Below are 27,908 nucleotides of genomic sequence, written 5' to 3'. Positions count from 1 at the left end.
TTGAACTCTATCAAGGCAGGACAAGTCCTTTCTAGCAGCTCCTGCCCAGATGTGGCAACAGTATTCCATCCGTGGACGTACCTGGCTCTTATATAGATAGAGAATAGCATCAGCAGTGAGATATCTACTGGATCGATAGAAAGATCCCACCATTTTTCCAGCGGCTTTGGCAACAGATTTGATATACGTGTTCCATTTAAGATCAGGAGTAATGGTCAAGCCCAGAAGCTTGTCAAAACTTGAGGCCTCCTGAAGACGAGAGCCATTCATTTCAATTGATGACAAATGTGGATTAGAATGCTGATGATGTAAAGAGAGAAGCTTGGTTTTAGATGCATTAAAAGTAACCAGCCACTCCTTTCCCCATTGTACTACGTGCTCAAGATAAGAGGAGAGAGAATTGGAGAGAACTTGTAAAAAGCATATCTTATTTTTCTTTTATTAATATTATTGGAATTTTTCCCCTTTTCCCTTATACATATTTGTGAATTATTCCATGGATTTCGGCCTTTGGATTATTTTGGACCATCTTCCAATTGCGGGATTTTCTTGGATTTTACTTGTGCAAGTGGAAATTCAATTAACTTTATTGGAGTTATATTTTTGGATTTTACCGTCATTGGATTATTTATCTTTCAGCAGACTATCCATTTACGTGTAATCACCTTTTTTTTTCACCATGTTTCCTCTGCTTCACTTTTTTGTTATCAAGTAAGATCTTTGACTTACTTGTTATTTCAACAAATACTTTTGTATGCAAAATCCGATCTCGCATTTTGCTGATTCTTGCCCTCTGATGAGAAGGAGGGTGGTTCTTCGGGGCTCCGCGGATTGGACTTATCAAGTGTTTCCTTTTCAGATTAAATATGTTTTTAACTCTTTTTCAACGTGTTTTTAACATTTTTTATTAACTGTTTGCTCGTATATATATATATATATATATATATATATATATATATATATATATATATATATATATATATATATATATAGAGAGAGAGAGAGAGAGAGAGAGAGAGAGAGAGAGAGAGAGAGACGGGATTTAAACTTTTTAGATAGTGTTGATGCCGTAGCATGTTATGAATCGCCGTATTGCAGTAAATGTAAACAGCGACAATCCACGTAAAAACTAAAAGGTACAAAGTAATTAAGGGAAATTGGTGTTGAATAAACGCAATAATAAATCCGTTAGAGGACATCATAATGAAAAAGAACGTAAGATGTTTCGTAATGTGTTGTTTTTTTTTCTCGGGATAAAAAGAAATGAAATAAATTAGGAAGATGAATTTTTTATTTTTTGTTCGTTTTTGTTTTAGCAATTTAGCGTAGTTACGGCGAAAATTAACGTAAAAACGAAATATTGCGAAGTTATTAAGCGAGAGAGAGAGTGAGAGAGAGTTGGAAAGAATATATATATATATATATATATATATATAGAGAGAGAGAGAGAGAGAGAAAGAGAGAGAAAGAGAGAGAAAGAGAGAGAGAGAGAGAGATGGAAGAGAGATAGGGGGAATAAAGCTATTTAAGATAGTGTTGATACCGCAACATGTAAGGAATCGCCGTATGGCAGTAAATGTAAATAACGAAAAATAACGTATGAACGAAAAAGTACGTACTTGATTTCGTTTAGTAAAGGTCCAGGGTGTTTTGTCGGCATGATAAAAGAAAAAGAAAGCAATTTATTCAGAGGGGAAAAAGTTATCATTGCGGTGCCATATTTGAATGATAGATTAGCGTTCGTTTATGATGCGAATGGTAATGAAGAATATAAGAATAGTCAGAGGTCAGCCAATCAGAATGGCCGAAATCAAGCAAGGTAGACTATTATTTGTGATCGGAAAATGAAAAGATTATGCTATGTGTATTTAGTTATATCGTAGGAAAATTAAGATTCTGTCCTGGTGTCAACTAGTAGTGGTGGAAACACTAAATATTGAGAGATAAAAATAGGAAGTCTTTCCTCTGTAGATGGTGCGATTGTGATGGTGTTGCAGATGCAATGTAGCATTGTATTTCTATCAGAAATGGTGACCGTACGCTATATAAGATACATATCAGGGTCGATATATTGAATTTGTATGTGGCATATTCTGTTGCAAACCTACGATACTTTGTTCCAAAGGGGAATTCTGTAGTCTTTTTATTATCTACTATCGGGGCTACCTGGCGTTGCTCGGGACCATATAAACAATGAGAAAATTGAAGTTGATTTTGAACATATTTGTTATTCTTCGGATAGAGGAATTTTTAATGTCTATGTATCATTAGCTTTTTCGAGCAAACGAATATTTTACCTACCCTATGACGGGTATTACACGTATCAAATAATTTTACCTCATCTAGGATAAGTAATTTATACCATATATATTAAATAATGTTTCCTTTGCGGGGATGGGTAATATACAACACATATTTAAAATAATTTTACCTACCCTCGGACGGGTAATTTAAATACATATATGAAACAATTTCACATACTATCAACAGGTATTTATACAACATGTTAAATAATTTCTCTTACCACCAAGGCTAGCATAATTTTAAGAAAACCGAAACAATTTTTAGAAAGTGGACCATTAGGATTTCCAAATTAGTACATAAATACATCATCTTGATTATGGATTAGGCAACCATTGCTTCATCATAAATTTCAACATTACTGGGTTTTTTCCTTCGTCACTATCGGTACTAAAATTGTAAGAAAAATTATGACATTTTTAACGATGTCTCAGCAAAATTTTCAAATTAATGCATAAATACATTGACACAGTTAGTGATTAGACAACCCTTGCTTCATTATCAAATTCCACATTACTGTGTTTCATTTCCATTCCCCACTACCGACACAATATTTTTTTGAAAAAGACTGAATTTTCTGAAGATTACTCAGTAAATTTTACAAACAAATACACAAATGTGTTAAGTTTAGTAATTAGGCAATCCTTGCTTCACTACAAAATTCTACATTACTGTGTTCTATTCCTCCCGACTACCGATGCCATATTTTTAAGTGAAATGATATCATTTCTTGAACATAACTGAGCAGGTTTTTCAAATAAGTATAGAAATGCATTGACACGGATTGTGATTAGGCAACTTTTACTTTACTACGAATTTCAATATTAATGTAGTTATTCCCTCCCACATAACATAATAGTAGTGCCTTTTCCGGAATATGATTCCACAGGTATTCTAAATTTTTTGGAATATGACATTATGGGACATTGCTTTGTGACCCCAACACGGACATTACTCTCTCCAACCCAAAAGAGAACTTGTTTAAAATTAACAAAATCATGCTTCTATAAACATCACATCATAACATTAAAATATTCAAAAGAATATGGATCACCCCTACAGAAACTGGCCTAGTAAACTTTCATAGAAACCAACAATATATATAAATTAATCTACTTTTGAGATCGTAAACTGTTTCAACTTCACAAATAAAGTAATTTTGAGATTGAAAATTGTTTAAGCCACTTCCAGGAAAAACTTTACATTCTACCACCTCATTTAATCCAAGCGACACTGGGTATTCTGCTAGTATATATTTGCTCCTATCTCCTTCAACCCAGGGCGATGCCAGGAATTTTGCTAATATACATTTCCATCAATCTCCTTCAATCCCGGGCAACACCAGCGATATTGCTAGTATATTTTCTCACCTATCTCATTCAACCTTGAGCAACGCCAGGTATTCTGCTAGTGTATATGTGCAGCTGTCTAATACAACCCAGAGCGGCACCAAGTATTCGTCTGTTCAAGATTGGTATCTATCTCATTCAATTCCAGGCGATGCTAGGTATTCTGTTAGTATTTATTTGCACTTGCCTGGTATTCTGCTTGTATATATTTATACCTCTCTCATTTAATCCCAGGCGATGCTGGGTATTTTGCTAGTATATATTTCCATCTATCTAACTCAATCCTGAGTAACACCAGGTATTTAGCTAGTATATATTTCTATCTATCTAATTCAATCCCTAACAATGCTAGTATATATTCTCATCTATTGAATTCCATCCCACGCAACGCCGAGTATTCTGCTAGTATATATCTCCATTAATCTAATTAAATCCCGAGTGACACAAAATATTCTGTTAGTATATATTTCAATCAATCTCATTCAATCTTGGGCAACAGCAGGTATTCTGTTAGTATATATTTGCATCTATCTCATTCAATCGCAGGCGACATAGTGTATTCTGCTACCATACATTTGCGTGTCTCACATTCAATCCAGGGTGACTCTGGGTATTCAGCTAGTATATATTTGAACATATCTCATTAAATCCCAGGTGGCACTGGGTATCCTGCTAGTGTATGATTGCCACACATTCAATCCCAGCTGATTCCGAGTACTCTGCTGGTATATATTTCTACCTATCACATTCTAGCCAGGCGATGGCAGGTATTCTGCTAGTATATATTTCCACCTATCTCATTTAATACCGAACGACACCTGGTACTCTGCTAGTATACATTTCCATCTATCTCATTACATCATGCCGGTTATTCTGCTAGTATATATTTCCACCACATTCATTCAATCCCGGGTGAGACCGGGTACTTTGCTGGTATATTTTCTAACATATAACATTCAATCCTGGGTCACACAAGGTATTCTGCTAGTATATATCTCCATCAATCTAATTCAATCCCAAGCTAAATATTGCTTAACTTTGGTCATCTACATAAAGCATTTAGTAATCCCAGTAGTCACCTATCTAATAATAGCTAAGCCCCGTGTTGCTTAACTTTAATGATCTAGATAAAGCACTTACGCTTTTCAAGTAGTCACCCATCTGATAATGACTATGCTCAATATAGCTTAACTTTGGTGGTCTACATAAAGCATTTGATATTCCCAAATAGACAACCATCTGATAATAGCCAGGCTCCATGTTGCTTAACTTTCGATATCTACATGTATAATAGTCACCCATCTGATAATGACCAAGACAATGCTGCTTGTCTTTGGTGATCTACATAAAGCATTTTGCATTCCCAAGTAATTACCCATCTGATAATGACCAGGCTACATGTTGCTTAACTTTGGTGATCTACATAAGGCATTTCTGATTCCCAAGTAGTCACCCATCTGATAATTTTTTTTTTTTTACACAGTGGTCACCACTTATCAAGGCCCGGAAGCCACTCAGGGATAAGGATTATTACAAGTACAGTACGTTAGACTGGAGATTTGATGAAGTGTTTACTTAAGGGGGCGGTTCATTAGGAATTTGTTAACGTTGGACTTGAAGACATCCAAGTTGTAGTCAGGTGGGAAGCAGGCAGACGGAACAGAGTTCCACAGGCGTGCAGTTCTAAGAAAGAAGCTTTGTTCATGGAATCTACGTTTAGGTTTAGGCACAGATAAAGAGTGGGGGATATTTTTCACAGTGGATTCAGCTAGACGGGTGTTTTTTGTGAAAGATTGGCAAGAGGGGACCAGAGATTGGAGTTCAGACGAGCACCTGCCATGGAAATAACGATAAAACAAGGATAGGCTTGCAACGTCTCTTCTGTGGGAGAGAGGTTGCAGGGTTGAGAAAATGATCAGACTCCATGTTGCTTAACTTTGGTAATCTACATAAAGCATTTTGTATTCCAAAGTTGTAACCCATTTGATAAGGATACGGCTATATGTTGCTTAACTTTAGGTATATACATGAATTACTTTAAATTCCCAAGTAGTCATCCATCTGATAATGACCAAGAACATGTTGCTTAACTTTGGTGATCTACATAAAGCATTTGGTATTCTGAAGTAATCACCCATTTGTTAATGACCAAGACATTGTGGCTTAACTTCAGAAATCTGTACAAAGCATTTGGTATTCCCAAGTTGTCACCCATCTGATAATGACCAAGAATATGTTGCTTAACTTTAGTGATCTATATAAAGCATTTGGTATTCCCAACTAGTCACCCATCTGATAATGACCAGGCTACATGTTGCTTAACTTTAGTGATCTACATAAAGCATTTGGCATTCCCAAGTAGTCACCCATCTGATAATGATCAAGAACACATTGCTTAACTTTGGTGATCTACATAAGGCATTTGGTATTTCCTAGTAGTCACCCATTTGTTAATGACCAAGATAATATTGCTTAACTTTAGAGATCTGTACAAAGCATTTGTTATTCCCAAGTAGTCACCCATCTGATACTGACCAGGCTACATGTTGCATTACTTTGGTGATCTACATGAAGAATTTGGTATTACCAAGTAGTAACCATCTTCAAAATTATCAAATTGGGCCTGTAGTGCAGAAGCACCTTTAAAATTGTCAAGTCAGACATACACTGCACAAGCACCTTCAAAATTGTCAAATCGGACCTATACTGCACAAGCATTTTAAAATTGTCGAGTCGAACCTATATTACAGAAGTACCTTCACAATATCAAATCGGACCTATACTGCACAAGCACTTTTAAAAATGTCAAATCGGACCTATACTGCACAAGCACCTTCAAAATTGTTAAATCAGACCTATACTGCACACGCACCTTAGAATTTTTGCAAATCAGACCTATACTGCACAAGCACCTTCAAATTTTTTCAAATCGGACATATATTGCACAAGTACCTTCAAAATTGTTAAATCGGACCTATACTGCACAAGCACCTTAAAATTTTTCAAATCGGACCTATACTGCAAAAGCACCTTCAAAATTTTTCAAATCGGACCTATACTGCACAAGCACCTTTAATTTTTTTTCAAATCAGACCTATACTGCACATGCACCTTCACAATTGTCAAAGCGGACCTATACTGCGCAAGCACCTTCAAAATTGTCAAATCGAACCTATACTGCACAAGCACCTTCAAAATTGTCAAATCGGACCTATACTGCACAAGGCCTCCAAAATTGTTAAATAGGACCTATACTGCCAAGCACCTTCAAAATAGTTAAATCGGGCCTATACTGCCCAAGGACCTCCAAAATTGTCAAATAGGACCTATACTGCACAACACCTTAAAAATCATCAAATCGGACCTATACTGCAAAAGCACCTTCAAAATTTTTCAAATCGGACCTATACTACACAAGCACCTTTAATTTTTTTTCAAATCAGACCTATACTGCACATGCACCTTCACAATTGTCAAAGCGGACCTATACTGCGCAAGCACCTTCAAAATTGTCAAATCGGACCTATACTGCACAAGGCCTCCAAAATTGTTAAATAGGACCTATACTGCCAAGCACCTTCAAAATAGTTAAATCGGACCTATACTGCCCAAGGACCTCCAAAATTGTCAAATAGGACCTATACTGCACAACACCTTAAAAATCGTCAAATCGGACCTATACTGCAAAAGCACCTTCAAAATTTTTCAAATAGAACCTATACTGTACACGCACGTGCAAAATTTTTCAAATCAGACCTATACTGCTCAAGCTCTTTACTACACAAGCACTTTCAAAATTGTCAAATCAGACCTATACTGCACTATACCACTATCAGCCGGTCACTGAGGTGTGACCGACAGACGTGTTATAGTAAATGTCTTAAAGCGGTCTCATGAAGATATGAAGATGGGCCAGTCATTAGGGTCTGTGTAGCAAGAAGAAAATCATACCTGAGATTTTGGATCTGGGTGTGGCTCCTTTCTTTTCTCAAGATGATCTCTTCACCCTGGTGGCATTCTGGTGGGAATCTTCATCTCTTTGTCCTCAGGACCGCCTTTCGAGTTAAGACATGTATGGAGACATTTATGGCAGACACAAGAAAGACGACACGTGACACAATTGTAATATATATGAGAAATCTTAACTATTTATTTTACAAAATATAACAAAAACTTTAACAATTAAAAAAACTGGATAATCGGCTTTTCAAAACTAACTAACCTAACTAGTATTGAGGGAGGGGGTGCTCCCCCCATTTACGGAGAGACAGAATATTCGTCTTCACTTCATGGTGGTCATGCAGGAAAAAGAGAGAGCTCTAGGAAAAGGAATTATTGGAAGGCGTTTCTTTGTATCTCTACGCACATGGCCAAATAACCACCCGGTCATGCTGCGGAGTTAGAAACAGTGGCACAAAGAAATAGTGCTACACACAAGCACCTTCAAAATTGTCAAATCTGACCTATACTGCACAAGCACCTTCAAAATTGTCGAATCAGGCCTGTACTTCACCTATGTCGTACAATCCCGGGCGCCGCATACTATTCTGCCAGTACATATCCACCTATGTCATACAATCCCCGGGTGACGCCGGCTGTTCTGCTAGTACATCCAATCCCGGGCTATTTGCTGGTACATATATCTACCTATATAATCCAATCCCAGGCGATGCTGGGTATTTGGCTAGTACATATATCAACCAATTTCTTCCAATCTTAGACGACACCGAGTGTTCTGCTAGGAAAAGTTCCATGAATTTTATCCGATCCCAGGCTATTCCGGGTAATTTGCTAGTACATATGTCATGCTAGTGCTATGTCATACAATCCCGGGCAACGCTGGGTATTCTGCTAGTACATATACACCAATTTTATCCAATCTCAGGCTACGCCGGGTATTCTGCTAATACATATATCCAGCTATGTAATACAATCCCGGGCGATGCCGGGTATTAGGCTAGTACATATATCAACCAACCTTATCCAATCCCACGTCGGGTAATCAACCAATCTTATCTGTCCTACGTCAGGTAATCTGCTAGTACATAATACTTTTATATGAATTCCTTAAATCCCTTCCTCCTTAACTGAAGATTATATAAAAAGCATAACCTCCCAATACTAAGAATGACTTTCTGAATAATTATGTTTTTATTTAAGAATTTGGAATCAGCAGTTTAGCAATGTGTGATGTTTGGAATATGACATCTTGTCTTAATTTAATATACGATAAATATATAATATGCATCTTTTTACTCGGTCTCAAGCGGAAATTCTTCCACGTGAGGTCCCCTTTTACAATTCTTACTGCTTCCTCTTTCGTTGGCAGAAGGAAATCCCATGTGGCATGGAAACGCCGGACCATATATTGTGCGGGGATCTTTAATTCCCCAAGGATCTCGAGCATTTTATCCTTGGGGATTCCAGTCAGTCCTTTGCCTTTCACCTCAAACGTCACGAGGGAAACTGTACGTTCTTGCAATGTTTCTCAGATCTCCAGGACCACTTTCATCTCATTTCACGCCACATAGTGTTGGTATTTATTCTCGTATAGGTCTTTGTAGTATTGTGGGGTCTTTTTCTTCTTCGGACCCCACGCTTCTGCTACCGCTGCTCCTTCCCTCTGATAGCCACTCCATGTTGATGCTGTGGCAACTTGTCTCTGTTCAGCTGGTATTGGGGAATCGTCCATCAAGAGGACTGGCCATTCATCCGCACTGACTGGCACTGGTGCTGTTTCGTTTTTCCCTCCTATCCCCAAAGAACACCCATCTACTACAATCACCTCCATAGATTTTGTCTTTCTAAGCCCTCCGCTGTGGGCTTCTGGGGGCTGTTCCTTTCCGACTGTGTCTGAGTGGGCATCGCTGTGTTCTCATCTATGACCCACCAGCACTTCACCAGCCGTCTTTTCTTTTTCTTTTTGTACTGTACTTCTCCTCCAGAGGTCTGCATCACGTATTTCTCCCAGGCTTCCACCACCTGTTCTCTAGAGGTGGCCACCACTCTCTTTGGAGTTACCTAAGGGGTCCTGGTCTCTTCTGATGGCATCGTAGGAGGCCCCGCCATCATTGCTGGCTGCACTTCCACCACCGCTATACCCGAGACTGCACTGGGGGTGTCGACCACTGGTGGGGTGCCCTTAACACTACCGGTCGCTGTTGCACACGTACCCGGACTGACAGTACCGACCGAACTGGGGGCAGTGACTCCCAGAACCGCGCCAACCGCACTCCTACCGACCGAACTGTTTATTGTTTGTTCATCTGCAAGTTTGTCTTTTTTTAACTCCTCTGACGACGTTGCTTTTGGCCAAAAACATAAACATAAAACATCCGAACATGTGAAAGACAATTCCTCGTTTAACCGTGAAATTAAGGGTCAAATTATAATTTCAGTTAGAAGCGCTTACTTGTTTCGTCTGCTATTTTTAAAACTAACTCTGCCGCGGATGTTGCTTTTGATCGAAAAAAATGTACACAAAAACAGAAACACAAAACACCCAAACATGTGTAAGACAATAATAATAATAATAATAATAATAATAACAACAACAGTAATAATAATAAAATAATAATGTAGGTAAATAAAGTAATAATAAGAATAACAAGAGAATAATGCATGTGTTAGCTATAAAACGAAAAGATGTAATATACATATTGAAATCAGTATAGAACAAGAACAGGTTAAAACATATGTATAAGTATATATGTATGAGTAGGTGATTGTGTTACTCAATTATTTTTTTAAGTATTTGTAGAATTTAAGTTGGCCAAGGTCTGTGTTAAGACCTGTCTTATGAGTGTTTAGTCGGATGATCCATTGTATTTCTTTTTGTTTTCGTATTTTTGTTAATGGGAAATTTGAGTCTATTAGGAGGCATCTAATATTGTCTATAGTGTGTCCAGGTAAATTGAAGTAGTTTGCTAGTAGGGTGGGGGATTTTTGTCTGATTTTCGCCTTATGATTGTTTAGGCGGATTCGAAAACGTGTCAGAGGTTCGCCAATATATCCTCCATTGTTGCAAATGGAGCAGTATATATAATATATCACATTAGAACTGTCACATGTTTGACGTGGTAGTTTTATGTGGGTGTTACATTCAGGTATATTGAATATTGGTGTGGTATTGAGTTGTATGCATATAAAGAATCGCGGTTTATTGCATCTATAATTGCCATTTTGTTGTGTGTCCTGTGTGCGTTTGCAGGTGTGTATGGCTGAGAGATTGGGTGGTTGTTTGACGCATTAATTGGTGGAAGGTGAAATATAGACTTAATAGTGGGGTTATTTTTTAGGTTGTTGTAAGTTTTTTTTAGGTGCATTGTAATTTTATGCATGTGTTGGCCGTGGTTGAAAACCATTGGGATGCGTTTGTTAATGATTTTTTTTGTTTGAAATTGAAGAATGTTTGATTGTCAGTGGGTTAGATAGTCTATTGTTATGGGATATGATAGTGACGTCCAAGAATGGGATGGAGTTGTATGAGTGTTCCATGGTAAATTTTATATTATTATGTGAATTATTGATGTATTCGTGGGAATTCTTTAGGTTGGTTATTCCATGTGACCATATGAAAAAAATGTCATCAATGTATCGGCAATAATGGGACGGTTTGAAGGGGAAGTTTTCAAGGAGTTTGGTTCTAGCATATGCATAAAAATGTTGGCATAGCTAGGGGCCATTTTAGTGCCCATGGCGGTTCCTTTTATTTGAAGATGATTTTGATTGTTAAATTTAAAATTGTTATGTGTGAGGATGAAGTATATAAGCTTACAAATGTCTTTTATTTTGTCATTGGGGAAATTATTGTGAAGGAGGAATGTTCTACAGGCTTCTACTCCCTCCTCATGAGGGATGTTAGTGTATAGAGCTGATACGTCTAATATGACTAAAATAATTTATTGTGAAAGATTGTCGATTTGTCCAATAGTGTTAAGAAAATGTGTGGTGTCCTTAATATATCTAGGGATGTTGGGTAATACGGGAGTTAAAATTTTATCTATATTCTGTTAGGGTGCCAACACCTGATATTATGGGTCTACCAGGGGATGAGATGTTAAGGAATTTCGCTAGTTCAGAAATGTTGTCAGGGTTGAGGGCCAAAGTTTGAGGTGTAGTGGTGGTAATGTCTGTGCTTGTTATGAATTTGTGAAGTTTGTGTAGTTTAGGAGTAGTGTAAAAGTTAGTTACTTCAGGATTTGTGGGAATGAGGTAAGTAATTATCTTGGAGATACAAGAAGTAAGATTTTTGATAAGGTTCGTGAGTTCTATTTTATAGATGAATGTTGGGTCTTCCGGGAGTGTTTTGTAAAAATTCGTGTCTTTGAGTAAGGTTTCCGCTTCCTCAACGGTGTCCATGATGGTTATGGACCCTCCTTTGTCTGCTGATTTGATTGTGATATCATAGTTATTTTAGGGTGTGAATAGCTAATATTAAATACAAAAAGTAACATCGTTTTTCATGCTTCAAAAACCCTCATAACCTTTAAATCACTATCCTAGAAGCATATGTGGACTTTTAACATTATATATATATATATATATATATATATATATATATATATATATATTACCAAGCCGTCAGATGGTGTCCAGTTATAAAATACATTTAAAGATGATATTTTAATTCATACAGAATTCGTATTTATTATAGAGCTAATTCGTTAATGATTTTTTTTTATTGTACCTGATTTCAAAAGTTATATATATATATATATATATATATATATATATATATATATATATATATATATATATATATATATAACTTGGAGGCAATCATCTAGAGTCGAAACCACACATACAGCTCTCCAGCGTTATTAATTACTATCTTAGCTAAGTTCACAGGAAACATTAGTTGGAACAATTACATTGAGAGCATTGCCAGGACCGCTGTGAAAAAGGTAGGTTCTCTCTACCGTGCTAGAAAGCTACTGACCCCTGAAAGTATCCTATACCTCTATAAGGCCACCATTCGGCCATGTATGGAGTATTGTTGTCATATTTGGGCCGGTGCATCTGCTACTAGGTTCTCACTCCTAGACAAGGTTCACAGGAGACTTACTTGAGCAATTGAGAGTACTAATCTCATTATATTCAGACCATTCCTTTTGAGATACGTTTGTCGTGTTGAGGTTCGAAATTCCGACCATGTCCTTAAGAAGTTGCAGAGTTCTGACGGTTCTTCTCTAGACGTTCCCTGTACATGCTAGCATTCATTCTAACATAGATAACGGGTAACTCACTAGTAAAAAAAAGTATCCCTACATCATAATGGAACTTGACTGTGAGGATGGTAATGTGCTTGATTCTTTTCTTTCGCCAAACACTTGTCACTGTGTTCATTCCGAATAGTTCAACTTTCGTTTCATCCGAAAAGATTACCTTTTACCAAAACTGCATACATTTTTTTTCTCATAAGTTTCGACAAGCCTTAATCGGCCTTTGACATCTTTGAGTTTCAGTAAAATCATTTTCTTGGTGATCTTGAATGATAGCCTGTACGATATAGAACTCTTCTTTGGAGTTCTTACTTACATTAATTTCAACACCCTCAATATTATATTTAATTTCAGAACAAGTAATAAATGTTTTTCATATTTCTGCTGATCCACCTTGAAATGCTGCCATTTATTTTTCTTGGTCTTCCATTTCTTAGGTTTGCTGTACTTTTTCTATACTCTATTTTCTGATGATATTTCTTTACTAACTTTTCGGTAACCTTGTCCTCCTTTGTGATGTTCAATAATTTTGTCTCTCATATCTCTGGATAATTCTTGAATTTTTTGCCAATTTTAATCATTGAATTGAATTGCAAAGAGTTAGATGATCTTGTAAACAATTTCCAATGCTATAAAAAATTTGAATATCTAAAGTTTTTAAAATACATTGAAAAACATGTCATGTACTTTTACATAAGATAATTTTGAACTTTTATAAAAATGGATTAAACTATGAGTTTTAAATTTTCTTCCCCATACACTAAAACTACTTTACGAGATTCCAAATTACTTAACAAACATCAGGCAAAATGGCGAACATAAACTAAACTTATATAGAAAATAACATGTATCGAATAATTATGTGTGTCCATATATATATATATATATATATATATATATATATATATATATATATATATATATAAAAGTTTATTTTATTATTTGACATTTTTCCTTAATCCATAAATTTTCAATAACTGTTTAAAAAAAAATGTTTATAAGCAGGTATAAATTTTGGTATTTAGAACATTAGGTATTTCCACGGCGATGTGTAAAACGTCAGTAGTACACATTTTAATAGTGACGTCATCATTTCGTGTGTTTGTGTTAATTTCTATGGATATGCGTTCGCGTTATGATTATTCATGGAGTAAGGTTGTTTTTTTTTTTTTGCTATGGATAAAAAATAATATAAAACTGACCTTTTGTAAAACAAATACATTTTTATTAACGAACTACACAGTAGAGTTAATAAAATAAGATTAATTTTAACGTATTCTGTTGGCATATTATTTTAAAAATAATGTTCTTTACAAGCCTCCGTACATTTTTGAAAAAAAAAGCGTCAAACATAACGACCACCTTCTATCAATTGAAATAATAAAATCAAAATGAATTTTTTTAAGGTTGATTTTGGATTTACACTTTTTATTATCTCAATAGTCTTATATTCTTTTATATGAATATATTTTTTTATTATTGGAAACCTGTTATTAAAAAATCCATTTAAACTTCATATCGTGTAATATTTGAATTTAATATCATTTAAAGCTTTTTAAAAATAATTATTTTTTATAATTGTTTTTTTTGTGTGTGTGTAATTCGAATAATTATATTAGCGAGAAAAAAATTATCCAGAAAGTGTTTTTTTTTTGTGTGTGTTTTTTTAACATAATATTGAATTTATGTCCAATTCTATTTACAACTTTGAGGTAAGTGAAATAAATGACAGGGTTTTATATATATATATATATATATATATATATATATATATATATATATATATATATATATATATATATAATTATTATTTTTTAATTATTTGATCTTTTCAGCTTTAAGAAATGTTGAAACTTTTATCAACCCACATTCATTTTGCTTAGTTTTTGGACCATAAAATATAGGGGGTGGGGGTAGAACACCTAAAAAAATATATTTCCGCTAATATATTTAACGAAACCTACGTTTTATATGTAAGTTTATTTAATAATGATTGAATATCGAAAATTTCAGGAAAATATGAGTATCATTTGATTTTTACTAGATTTTTAAAACATGGGTGTGTGAACGGCTTAAAAAACGTCACAACATACGAACGTTGTTTTAAAGCGTCGATAATGTAAACACGATTTTTGTCTCGCATTTTCATTATTTTTGTATGCTGTAAATTTTTTCTTTTTAATTTATCCAGTTTATTTGAACTTTTTCTATTAAATGGTAAAAAAGTTAGGATGATAATATTAAATTAAATTACAATTACATCGTGTTACATATAGGGGGTAAACTGTGGCGCGCGTTGGAGGTACCTATAGAACATACATTGAAAAAATGAAAGCTTGCATGAAAAACCTAAAAGAATATATTAAAAGAAGATTGTTTCATAATGTAGTTAGGTTTAATAAAAAAAATAGTAGATGCACAATCGTAACATCCAAGGCAATGAAGGAAGGTATAATCCTAATTAAATGGAGTTTTTTTTAATGTTTAAACGTATGCATATTAAGTAATCTGTAAAACACGATAAGGTAAAATTCATTGCAGAGTGTATATATATATATATATATATATATATATATATATATATATATATATGACTTGATTATATATATATATATATATGACTTGATTATTATCATCAGCTAGAATCGAAACCAATACATACAGCTATCCACTCTCATTCCTTACCCTCTGACCCAGGCCCATACGCATATATATATATATATATATATATATATATATATATATATATATATATATATATATATATATATATTTAAACCCAGAAGACAAATAATCACCTGAAGACGACTGAAGGTTTTAATACAAACAATGCAAGAACACATTGCATATGGACCCTACATATAAACATTTGATATTGCTACAAAAAAAAATTATACTTAAATTTTTAAAAAAATCAAAAAGAAAGTCGTTTAACAGAAACTCTATAAATAATATATGTTTAAAGGAAAAATTGATGCCTATATATATATATATATATATATATATATATATATATATATATATATAGATAGATAGATAGAGAGATAGATAGATAGATAGATAGAAAGGAGTCAATAAAAAAGAAAATAAAGGTAATAAAACTATATAGTGATATATATATATATATATATATATATATAGATAGATTTATTCATTTATTTAATAAATCAATTAGGTGTGTAGAGTAAGTAGGGACTCTTTATACATGGTATTTCGAAGCCTAATATTTCTCATCAGAAGAGTAAAGAAGATGCCTGGGATGCGGCCTCTATTTTGCCTCTAATGTAACTATTGTTAGACGCCTCACCCCTAATATGTTACCTTAATTTTTCTCTACTCTTCTGATAAGAAGCATTAAGCTTCGAAATACGATAGTATGAATACTCCCTACTTACCCAACGCCCCTAATTGATGTATACCTTATTAAATAAAGGAATAAATCTATATAGTTTTTATACCTCCATTTCCTCTCTTTATTAATTCCTAGATAAACCCCCAAACATTTTATTGAGCTTTGTATCATCCCGATAAGTTTTTAAGTTTTCTCTTGAAGAATTGATTTTGTTCTCTTCCTTTAGTTCCCTTATTTACAGACACACACACACACACACACACACACACACACACATATATATATATATATATATATATATATATATATATATATATATATATATATTTCTTTTGGGCGCCATTATATATATATATAATGGGTATGTTGACTGCTAACTAAATATTTATGCATTCATATCTTTAAAATTTGATTTAAGATTCAATTTAATACAATTTCTGGAATGTGAATGTCATTTGTAAGAGAGAAAAGACACAAAGTCATTTTGTTGAAAACTAGAACACATTTTTTCAATGACTCGGATGATTTTTTTTTTCATGTAATATTTGTCGCGAGGATAATTTACTTAGCAAGACACATCATGAGACTCACGATTTCAATAGGCGCAACCTCTGAAGTATTTTCTCTCTCTCTCTCTCTTTCTCTCTTTCTCTCTCTCCACCTACATTTCAGTTATTGTCTGGCGTCTGCAAAAGTAGGTACAAATCCCTTTCGGTTAAGTCCGAACACATTTCTCACGTATTTTTTTAAAAGAAAAGACGAAGAATGTAAAAAAGAAAAAAGAAAAGACTTGAAAATTAGTAACAAGCAAAAACAGCAATCATAACGAAAAGAAAAACACTGATAACGATGGGCGTCTCTATTTGAAACCTGCAATTATGCAATCATTTCAAAATGATGGGCACGTGGTTTGATACATTTCAGCAGCAACAAAAAATGAATTCACACAATTTAACTCGTGAGAAATTAAAAATAAAAACACAATTTACTTGTATATTAATTATAAATCAATTTCCTCAGATTCATACCGTCAAAAATAATAGGCAACTTCAGAGTTTTGTCAACTTATAAATATGTTTTCGAACACTTAACATCGGCACCTTCGGCACTCAAACTTATATAGCTTGGCCCACAAGTCAATGAGCAGAAATAACTATAGAGACACAAATATAAGTATACTAGTAGAGAAACTGGACGTTACTGCGATTGAATGAGGATTAATGAAATTTTCACATTTCCAATACTTTTATTGTTATTGAAATTCGATGAAATATTTTGCAATCAAATCCATTTATTGCTTTCTCTAGTCGGGGCCCACTACGATGCGCCGAGGGAGGGAGCTTCATGTATCTCCCCGGAGTGACTTAGTCTACAATGCATTGCACTACTATTAATTTAGCTACAAATATTTAGTAGAGTATGGCAACCAAATTAGGGTCACCTACTGGATAAGTTTACCCTTTGAAATCCTTTAAAACGCATATAACTTTCACACTGCAAAATAAAAAAATAATTAAATTAAAAAAAAAAAAAACAGAATTGGTGGACCATTTTTTTTCTCACTTATTTGTAAATTATCCAATCTATTATCAGCGCTTATATTTGGAATGATAACGTTCTACTAAAGTGAACCCCCACTTTTTGCTCACTCCCGTTGTTAATGCCGCCACTAGCATTTTCATTATTTTTTTTATTTCGCATATTTCTATGGCGCTTATCATAGATTACTCGCTTTAGCTTTCACATTAACAAAATACCTTGGAAAAAATTGTATACGCCTTATCACTAGAAAAGAGAAATATTTAACGGCTAGGGGCAGTATTAACATATGACGTGGCAAGAAACGTGTGTGTTCCATTTATTAGAACGTTATCATTACAAATTGATCACTGGCTATTACAGTCATTAAAAATACTACCCTAAATGTCTTTTTTAATCTGAAAATTAAACCTGGACTCAATGATAAGAAAAATTTAACGTCTACAGGAATCATTGCTCAGGTCCGCAGTGGTGTTTTTTGTTTTCCGCTTTTTTTTTTTTTTTTTTTTTTTTGGTTGTTCCAATGTTGACACGTCAGAATAATCACAGCACATAATCAAATCTCCATGTTAAGAATGGGTTTATAGATATTACTGTTGTTACTTCAGTACAGTACATTCGTTTTGTTCCCCGAGCATCAGTGCCGGTAGTGGCTCCCACTTACAACCGTAGTTTAATTGTTTTTTGTACGGATGGAATTGAGGGCATATTTCCACCGGGAAACGCTGATACACGGGTACTTCTAGTTCAAAATTTTAAAAAAGTACATTTTATGAAAGTAATTCATAAAAAAATGAGGACGTGTAATGCCGTTAAAATCAGATGAGCAATCGTAATTCTTCGGTCAGTTTTTCGATTTGCTAATTTTGTTCGCATTTTATTTTCAGTTCAAATTGAAATAAACCATAAAATATCATTTAACAAAGTTTAACATTTGAAGAGGTTTTCAAAGAAATAAATGGCTCCCAACAACATGTACTATTGTAATATATCGCATAATAATATTTCTGTACATTTTTCATTATTTACATTATTCTGCTTGTTATCTCCATCTTGATTTTTGTTATCGAAATGAGTGCAATTTTTATTAACGGCGAAAAAATGCTATTTTGATTTATTTAACTTTAACACAAGTAAAAGCAAAGCAAACGATTTTATAGCGTACCTATGCATATGCAATATCTGTCGAAAGGTTAACCAATTTATATATTAACTTTGCAAAAGAGCATTTTATTAAATTACGATTATTTCTTATTTGTGTTTAATTTAGTTGTTTTCATTTTACTATAATAAATAGTTATGATCGCAATTTTGTTTTATTCATTGTTTTAACAAATGCGTAGAATTTTCTTTCTAGAATACTTTTTAGCGAGCCTGAATATTTTCAACAATTTACGATCTATTTCTACATAGTAAGTTAAAATATTTTTTTTCTTTCTTTCTTTATGGCCATATTTCAAATATATGAATTTGTATCAAAATTGCTAAAATTATATTTTTGTGTTTTCAACAAATGTATGCGTACAATTTAAACTTCATGTTACAAATATTTACGATTACGAAATTTGAAAAGCGATATTAAACCGAGAAAGCCAACTAGTATCTAATAAAAGCAATCGAAATGAGGATAACTGTTCGAGTTATGTGAACAGTTTAAATGCAGCATTCAATGATTCCATATTTATTCTTATCTTTGACAGCTTTTCCATTTAGCTGGAATTATTGGTTGTTAATTGGCACCAGAATCGTTCAGGGAGTATCGTCTTCACTCACCGCAGTAACAGGTAGGGGCTCTTCATTTTTACTATATTTTATTCTTCAGCCAAATAAGGATATTCTTTTGATTCGTTTTTGAAATAAAATAACGAAATAAAATATTCGACCCGATTCAACAATATTATAATTGTTCATTTTCTTCTGGTTATCTTTCGAATGCAATTAGAAGTATTCAAGGAAAGTCTGGGAAAGTTGTTGTTTCGTGCGGATGTGTTCTGTTACGATTGTCTAAACATCACTTCGTCGAAAGAACCAACTGGTAGCCGAAGTTTTTGTGTGTGATCTCTCTCCTGCTAGTTTTGCAATGGATTCAACACAAAAGAACCATAAGCCTAAGCCTAACTCTATCCAATTTATTGGTCAATGGCTCATAATGTTTGATACTTTTTCGCTTACAGCATTTTGTAATGTTATATGGTAGGTTTTAATCGCCTACTCCACACAGAGACATAAGGCTTAACGAAACCCTAACCCTATTCGACATAAAGAGATGAGGCTAAAAAAACCCTAACCCTAACCCTACTTCACATAGAGAGATGAGGCTTAACAAAACCCTTACCCTAACACTAACCCTACTCCACATAGAGAGATGATGGTTAACAATACGTTAATCCTAACCCAAGCCCTTACCCTACTGCACATAAAGAGATGAAGCTTAACAAAACCATAAACCCACGCCTAATCCTACTCCACATAGAGGGATGAGGCTTAACAACACCCGTACACTAACCCTACTCCACATAGAGAGACGAGGCTTAACAAAACCCTAACCTTCACCTTAATCCTACTCCACATAGAGGGATGAGGGTCAACAACACACTAACCCTAACTCTACACCACATAGAGAGATGAGGCTTAAAACAAAACCCTAACCCTACTCCACGCCTAACCCTAACCCTACTCAACGTAGAAGGATAAGGCTACAAAAAACTCTAATGCTACTCCACATAGACAGATGAGGCTTAACAAAACCCTAACCCTAACCCTACTCAAGATAGAGAGATGAGGCTTAACAAAACTCTAACCCTAACCCTACTCAACATAGAGAGATGGTTAACAATACCATAAACCTAACCATAAAACTTACCCTACTCCACATAGAGAGATAAGGCTTAACAAAACCTTAACCTTAACCTTATTCACATAGGGGTATTAGGCTTAACAAAACCTTAACCCAAACCCTAACCCTAACCCTACTCCACGTAGAGAGATGGGGGTTAACAAAACCATAGCCCTAACCCTAACCCTATTCAACATAGAGATGATGGTTTACAAAACCCTAACCCACACCCTAACCCTAACCCTACTCCACATAGAGAGATGAGGTTTAACAAAACCCAATCCCTGACCAAAACCCTACTCCACATAAAGAGATGAGGCCTAAAGAAACTCTAAAACTAACCCAAGCCTAACCCTAAACCTCCTCTATATAAAGAGAGATGAGGCTAAACCTGCTCCACATATAGAGAGATGAGGATAAACCTGCTCGACATAGAGAGATGAGGCTAACCAAAACCACATCCCTGACCCTAACACTACTCCACATAAAGAGATGATGAGGCTTAACAAAACCCTAACCTTAACCTTAATCCTACTTCACAGAGACGGATGAGGCTTTAAAAATCCCTAATCTAAACCCTAACCCTACTCCACATAGAGAGATGAGGCTTAAATAACCCTAACACCAAACCTACTCCACATAGAGATATGATGCTTAACAAAACCCTAAATCTAACCCTAATCCACATAGAGAGATCAGGCTTAACAAAACCATAACCCTAACCCTTACCCTACTCCACATAGAGAGATTATGCTTAACAAAACCATACCCCTAACCCTTACCCTACTCCACATAGAGAGATTATGCCTAACAAAACCATAACCCTAACCCTTACCCTACTCCACATAGAGAGATTATGCTTAACAAAACCATAACCCTAACCCTTACCCTACTCCACATAGAGAGATTATGCTTAACAAAACCATAACCCTAACCCTTACCCTACTCCACATAGAGAGATGATGCTTAACAAAACCATAACCCTAACCCTTACCCTACTCCACAGGGAGAGATGATGCTTAACAAAACCATAACCCTAACCCTTACCCTACTCCACATAGAGAGATTATGCTTAACAAAACCATAACCCTAACCCTTACCCTACTCCACATAGAGAGATGATGCTTAACAAAACCATAACCCTAACCCTTACCCTACTCCACATAGAGAGATTATGCTTAACAAAACCATAACCCTAACCCTTACCCTACTCCACATAGAGAGATCATGCTTAACAAAACCATAACCCTAACCCTTACCCTACTCCACATAGAGAGATTATGCTTAACAAAACCATAACCCTAACCCTTACCCTACTCCACATAGAGAGATTATGCTTAACAAAACCATAACCCTAACCCTTACCCTACTCCACATAGAGAGATTATGCTTAACAAAACCATAACCATAACCCTTACCCTACTCCACATAGAGAGATTATGCTTAACAAAACCATAACCCTAACCCTTACCCTACTCCACATAGAGAGATTATGCTTAACAAAACCATAACCCTAACCCTTACCCTACTCCACATAGAGAGATTATGCTTAACAAAACCATAACCCTAACCCTTACCCTACTCCACATAGAGAGATTATGCTTAACAAAACCATAACCCTAACCCTTACCCTACTCCACATAGAGAGATGATGCTTAACAAAACCATAACCCTAACCCTTACCCTACTCCACATAGAGAGATTATGCTTAACAAAACCATAACCCTAACCCTTACCCTACTCCACATAGAGAGATTATGCTTAACAAAACCATAACCCTAACCCTTACCCTACTCCACATAGAGAGATTATGCTTAACAAAACCATAACCCTAACCCTTACCCTACTCCACATAGAGAGATGATGCTTAACAAAACCATTACCCTAACCCTTACCCTACTCCACATAGAGAGATTATGCTTAACAAAACCATAACCCTAACCCTTACCCTACTCCACATAGAGAGATGATGCTTAACAAAACCATAACCCTAACCCTTACCCTACTCCACATAGAGAGATTATGCTTAACAAAACCATAACCATAACCCTTACCCTACTCCACATAGAGAGATTATGCTTAACAAAACCATAACCCTAACCCTTACCCTACTCCACATAGAGAGATTATGCTTAACAAAACCATAACCCTAACCCTTACCCTACTCCACATAGAGAGATGATGCTTAACAAAACCATAACCCTAACCCTTACCCTACTCCACATAGAGAGATGATGCTTAACAAAACCATAACCCTAACCCTTACCCTACTCCACATAGAGAGATTATGCTTAACAAAACCATAACCCTAACCCTTACCCTACTCCACATAGAGAGATTATGCTTAACAAAACCATAACCCTAACACTTACCCTACTCCACATAGAGAGATTATGCTTAACAAAACCATAACCATAACCCTTACCCTACTCCACATAGAGAGATTATGCTTAACAAAACCATAACCCTAACCCTTACCCTACTCCACATAGAGAGATTATGCTTAACAAAACCATAACCCTAACCCTTACCCTACTCCACATAGAGAGATTATGCTTAACAAAACCATAACCCTAACCCTTAGCCTACTCCACATAGAGAGATGATGCTTAACAAAACCATAACCCTAACCCTTACCCTACTCCACATAGAGAGATTATGCTTAACAAAACCATAACCCTAACCCTTACCCTACTCCACATAGAGAGATTATGCTTAACAAAACCATAACCCTAACCCTTACCCTACTCCACATAGAGAGATTATGCTTAACAAAACCATAACCCTAACCCTTACCCTACTCCACATAGAGAGATTATGCTTAACAAAACCATAACCCTAACCCTTACCCTACTCCACATAGAGAGATGATGCTTAACAAAACCATAACCCTAACCCTTACCCTACTCCACATAGAGAGATCATGCTTAACAAAACCATAACCCTAACCCTTACCCTACTCCACATAGAGAGATTATGCTTAACAAAACCATAACCCTAACCCTTACCCTACTCCACATAGAGAGATGATGCTTAACAAAACCATAACCCTAACCCTTACCCTACTCCACATAGAGAGATTATGCTTAACAAAACCATAACCCTAACCCTTACCCTACTCCACAGGGAGAGATGATGCTTAACAAAACCATAACCCTAACCCTTACCCTACTCCACATAGAGAGATTATGCTTAACAAAACCATAACCCTAACCCTTACCCTACTCCACATAGAGAGATGATGCTTAACAAAACCATAACCCTAACCCTTACCCTACTCCACATAGAGAGATTATGCTTAACAAAACCATAACCCTAACCCTTACCCTACTCCACATAGAGAGATGATGCTTAACAAAACCATAACCCTAACCCTTACCCTACTCCACATAGAGAGATTATGCTTAACAAAACCATAACCCTAACCCTTACCCTACTCCACATAGAGAGATTATGCTTAACAAAACCATAACCCTAACCCTTACCCTACTCCACATAGAGAGATTATGCTTAACAAAACCATAACCATAACCCTTACCCTACTCCACATAGAGAGATTATGCTTAACAAAACCATAACCCTAACCCTTACCCTACTCCACATAGAGAGATTATGCTTAACAAAACCATAACCCTAACCCTTACCCTACTCCACATAGAGAGATGATGCTTAACAAAACCATAACCCTAACCCTTACCCTACTCCACATAGAGAGATGATGCTTAACAAAACCATAACCCTAACCCTTACCCTACTCCACATAGAGAGATTATGCTTAACAAAACCATAACCCTAACCCTTACCCTACTCCACATAGAGAGATGATGCTTAACAAAACCATAACCCTAACCCTTACCCTACTCCACATAGAGAGATTATGCTTAACAAAACCATAACCCTAACCCTTACCCTACTCCACATAGAGAGATGATGCTTAACAAAACCATAACCCTAACCCTTACCCTACTCCACATAGAGAGATTATGCTTAACAAAACCATAACCCTAACCCTTACCCTACTCCACATAGAGAGATGATGCTTAACAAAACCATAACCCTAACCCTTACCCTACTCCACATAGAGAGATCATGCTTAACAAAACCATAACCCTAACCCTTACCCTACTCCACATAGAGAGATTATGCTTAACAAAACCATAACCCTAACCCTTACCCTACTCCACATAGAGAGATGATGCTTAACAAAACCATAACCCTAACCCTTACCCTACTCCACATAGAGAGATTATGCTTAACAAAACCATAACCCTAACCCTTACCCTACTCCACATAGAGAGATTATGCTTAACAAAACCATAACCCTAACCCTTACCCTACTCCACATAGAGAGATGATGCTTAACAAAACCATAACCCTAACCCTTACCCTACTCCACATAGAGAGATTATGCTTAACAAAACCATAACCCTAACCCTTACCCTACTCCACATAGAGAGATGATGCTTAACAAAACCATAACCCTAACCCTTACCCTACTCCACATAGAGAGATCATGCTTAACAAAACCATAACCCTAACCCTTACCCTACTCCACATAGAGAGATTATGCTTAACAAAACCATAACCCTAACCCTTACCCTACTCCACATAGAGAGATGATGCTTAACAAAACCATAACCCTAACCCTTACCCTACTCCACATAGAGAGATTATGCTTAACAAAACCATAACCCTAACCCTTACCCTACTCCACATAGAGAGATTATGCTTAACAAAACCATAACCCTAACCCTTACCCTACTCCACATAGAGAGATGATGCTTAACAAAACCATAACCCTAACCCTTACCCTACTCCACATAGAGAGATTATGCTTAACAAAACCATAACCCTAACCCTTACCCTACTCCACATAGAGAGATGATGCTTAACAAAACCATAACCCTAACCCTTACCCTACTCCACATAGAGAGATCATGCTTAACAAAACCATAACCCTAACCCTTACCCTACTCCACATAGAGAGATTATGCTTAACAAAACCATAACCCTAACCCTTACCCTACTCCACATAGAGAGATGATGCTTAACAAAACCATAACCCTAACCCTTACCCTACTCCACATAGAGAGATTATGCTTAACAAAACCATAACCCTAACCCTTACCCTACTCCACATAGAGAGATTATGCTTAACAAAACCATAACCCTAACCCTTACCCTACTCCACATAGAGAGATGATGCTTAACAAAACCATAACCCTAACCCTTACCCTACTCCACATAGAGAGATTATGCTTAACAAAACCATAACCCTAACCCTTACCCTACTCCACATAGAGAGATTATGCTTAACAAAACCATAACCCTAACCCTTACCCTACTCCACATAGAGAGATTATGCTTAACAAAACCATAACCATAACCCTTACCCTACTCCACATAGAGAGATGATGCTTAACAAAACCATAACCCTAACCCTTACCCTACTCCACATAGAGAGATTATGCTTAACAAAACCATAACCCTAACCCTTACCCTACTCCACATAGAGAGATGATGCTTAACAAAACCATAACCCTAACCCTTACCCTACTCCACATAGAGAGATTATGCTTAACAAAACCATAACCCTAACCCTTACCCTACTCCACATAGAGAGATTATGCTTAACAAAACCATAACCATAACCCTTACCCTACTCCACATAGAGAGATTATGCTTAACAAAACCATAACCCTAACCCTTACCCTACTCCACATAGAGAGATTATGCTTAACAAAACCATAACCCTAACCCTTACCCTACTCCACATAGAGAGATGATGCTTAACAAAACCATAACCCTAACCCTTACCCTACGCCACATAGAGAGATTATGCTTAACAAAACCATAACCCTAACCCTTACCCTACTCCACATAGAGAGATGATGCTTAACAAAACCATAACCCTAACCCTTACCCTACTCCACATAGAGAGATTATGCTTAACAAAACCATAACCCTAACCCTTACCCTACTCCACATAGAGAGATGATGCTTAACAAAACCATAACCCTAAGCCTAACCCTCCTCCACATAGAGCGATGAGGCTTAAATAACACTAACCCTAATCCTACTGCACATAATGAGGCTTAACAAAACCCTAATACTAACCCTAAACGTACTCCACATAGAGATGAGGCTTTGCAAAAGCCTAACTCTACTCAACATAGAGATGAGGCTTAACAAAACCCTAACCCTAAAACTAACCCTACTCCACTTGGACAGAGGAGGCTTAACAAATCCTAACCCTACTTCACATACAGAGATGAGGCTTAAACAACCCTAACCCTAATCCTAACACTAAACCACATGGAGAGATGACGCTTAACAAAACGCTAACCCTAACCCTAACCCTATTCCACATAGAGAAGTGAGTCTTAACAAAACCCTTACCCTAACCCTAAACCTTCTCTAGATGAGGTTTAACAAAACCCTAATCCTTCTCCACATAGAGAGATGAGGTTTAACAAAACCCTAACCCTAACCATTCTCCACATAGAGACATGAGGTTTAACAGAACCCTAACCTTACCCCTAACCCTATTTCATATAGAGAGAGCAGACTTAACAAAACCCTAACCCTAACCCTAACCCTTCTCCACATAGAGAGATGAGGCTTAACAAATCCCTAACCCAAACCATAACCCTATTTCACATAGAGAAATGAAGCTTAACAAAACCCTTACTCTAACCCTAACCCTACTCTACATAGCAATATGAGGCGTAACAAAACCTTAACCCTAACCCTAACCTTACTCCGCATAGGGAGATGAGGCTAAATAAAACCCTAACCGTAGCCCTAACACTAACCCTACTACAACTAGAGAGATTAGACTTAACAAAATCCTGAGACTAACCCTAACTCTACTCCCCATAGAGAGATTACATTTAACAAAACCGTAACCCTAACTCTTATCCTAACCCTTCTGCACATACAGAGATGAGGCTTAACAAAACCCTAACCCTAACCCTAACCCTACTTCACATTCAGAGATGAGACTTAATAAATCCCTAACCCTAACCCTACTCCCATAGGGAGATAAGGCTTAAAATACCCTAACCCTAACCCTGAACCTACTCCACATAAAGAGATGAGGCTTAACAAAACCCTAACCCTAACCCTAACCCTAACCCTACTTCACATTCAGAGATGAGACTTAATAAATCCCTAACCCTAACCCTACTCCCATAGGGAGATAAGGCTTAAAATACCCTAACCCTAACCCTGAACCTACTCCACATAAAGAGATGAGGCTTAACAAAACCCTAACCCTAAACCTAACGCTAACCCTTCTCTACATA

At 36.0% G+C, this 27,908-nt stretch overlaps 1 protein-coding gene across 1 annotated transcript in view; it reads left to right on the top strand.

Moving 5' to 3' along the window:
• The window catches only part of LOC145294236 (chromaffin granule amine transporter-like), a 213,123-nt gene that overhangs the window by 99,511 nt on the left and 85,704 nt on the right, over positions 1-27,908 (top strand). The window contains exon 5 of the mRNA XM_080141341.1: positions 19,466-19,549. Within this exon, the coding sequence (XP_079997467.1) occupies positions 19,466-19,549 (84 nt within the window). The remainder of the gene's footprint in view (positions 1-19,465; positions 19,550-27,908) is intronic.

Source organism: Euprymna scolopes, chromosome 15 (genome assembly GCF_053919585.1).
Source record: "Euprymna scolopes isolate OS-2025 chromosome 15, ASM5391958v1, whole genome shotgun sequence".
Taxonomy (NCBI): domain Eukaryota; kingdom Metazoa; phylum Mollusca; class Cephalopoda; order Sepiida; family Sepiolidae; genus Euprymna; species Euprymna scolopes.
Note: the sequence above shows the minus strand (reverse complement) of the source record. Positions and strands in the feature narration are given on the sequence as shown.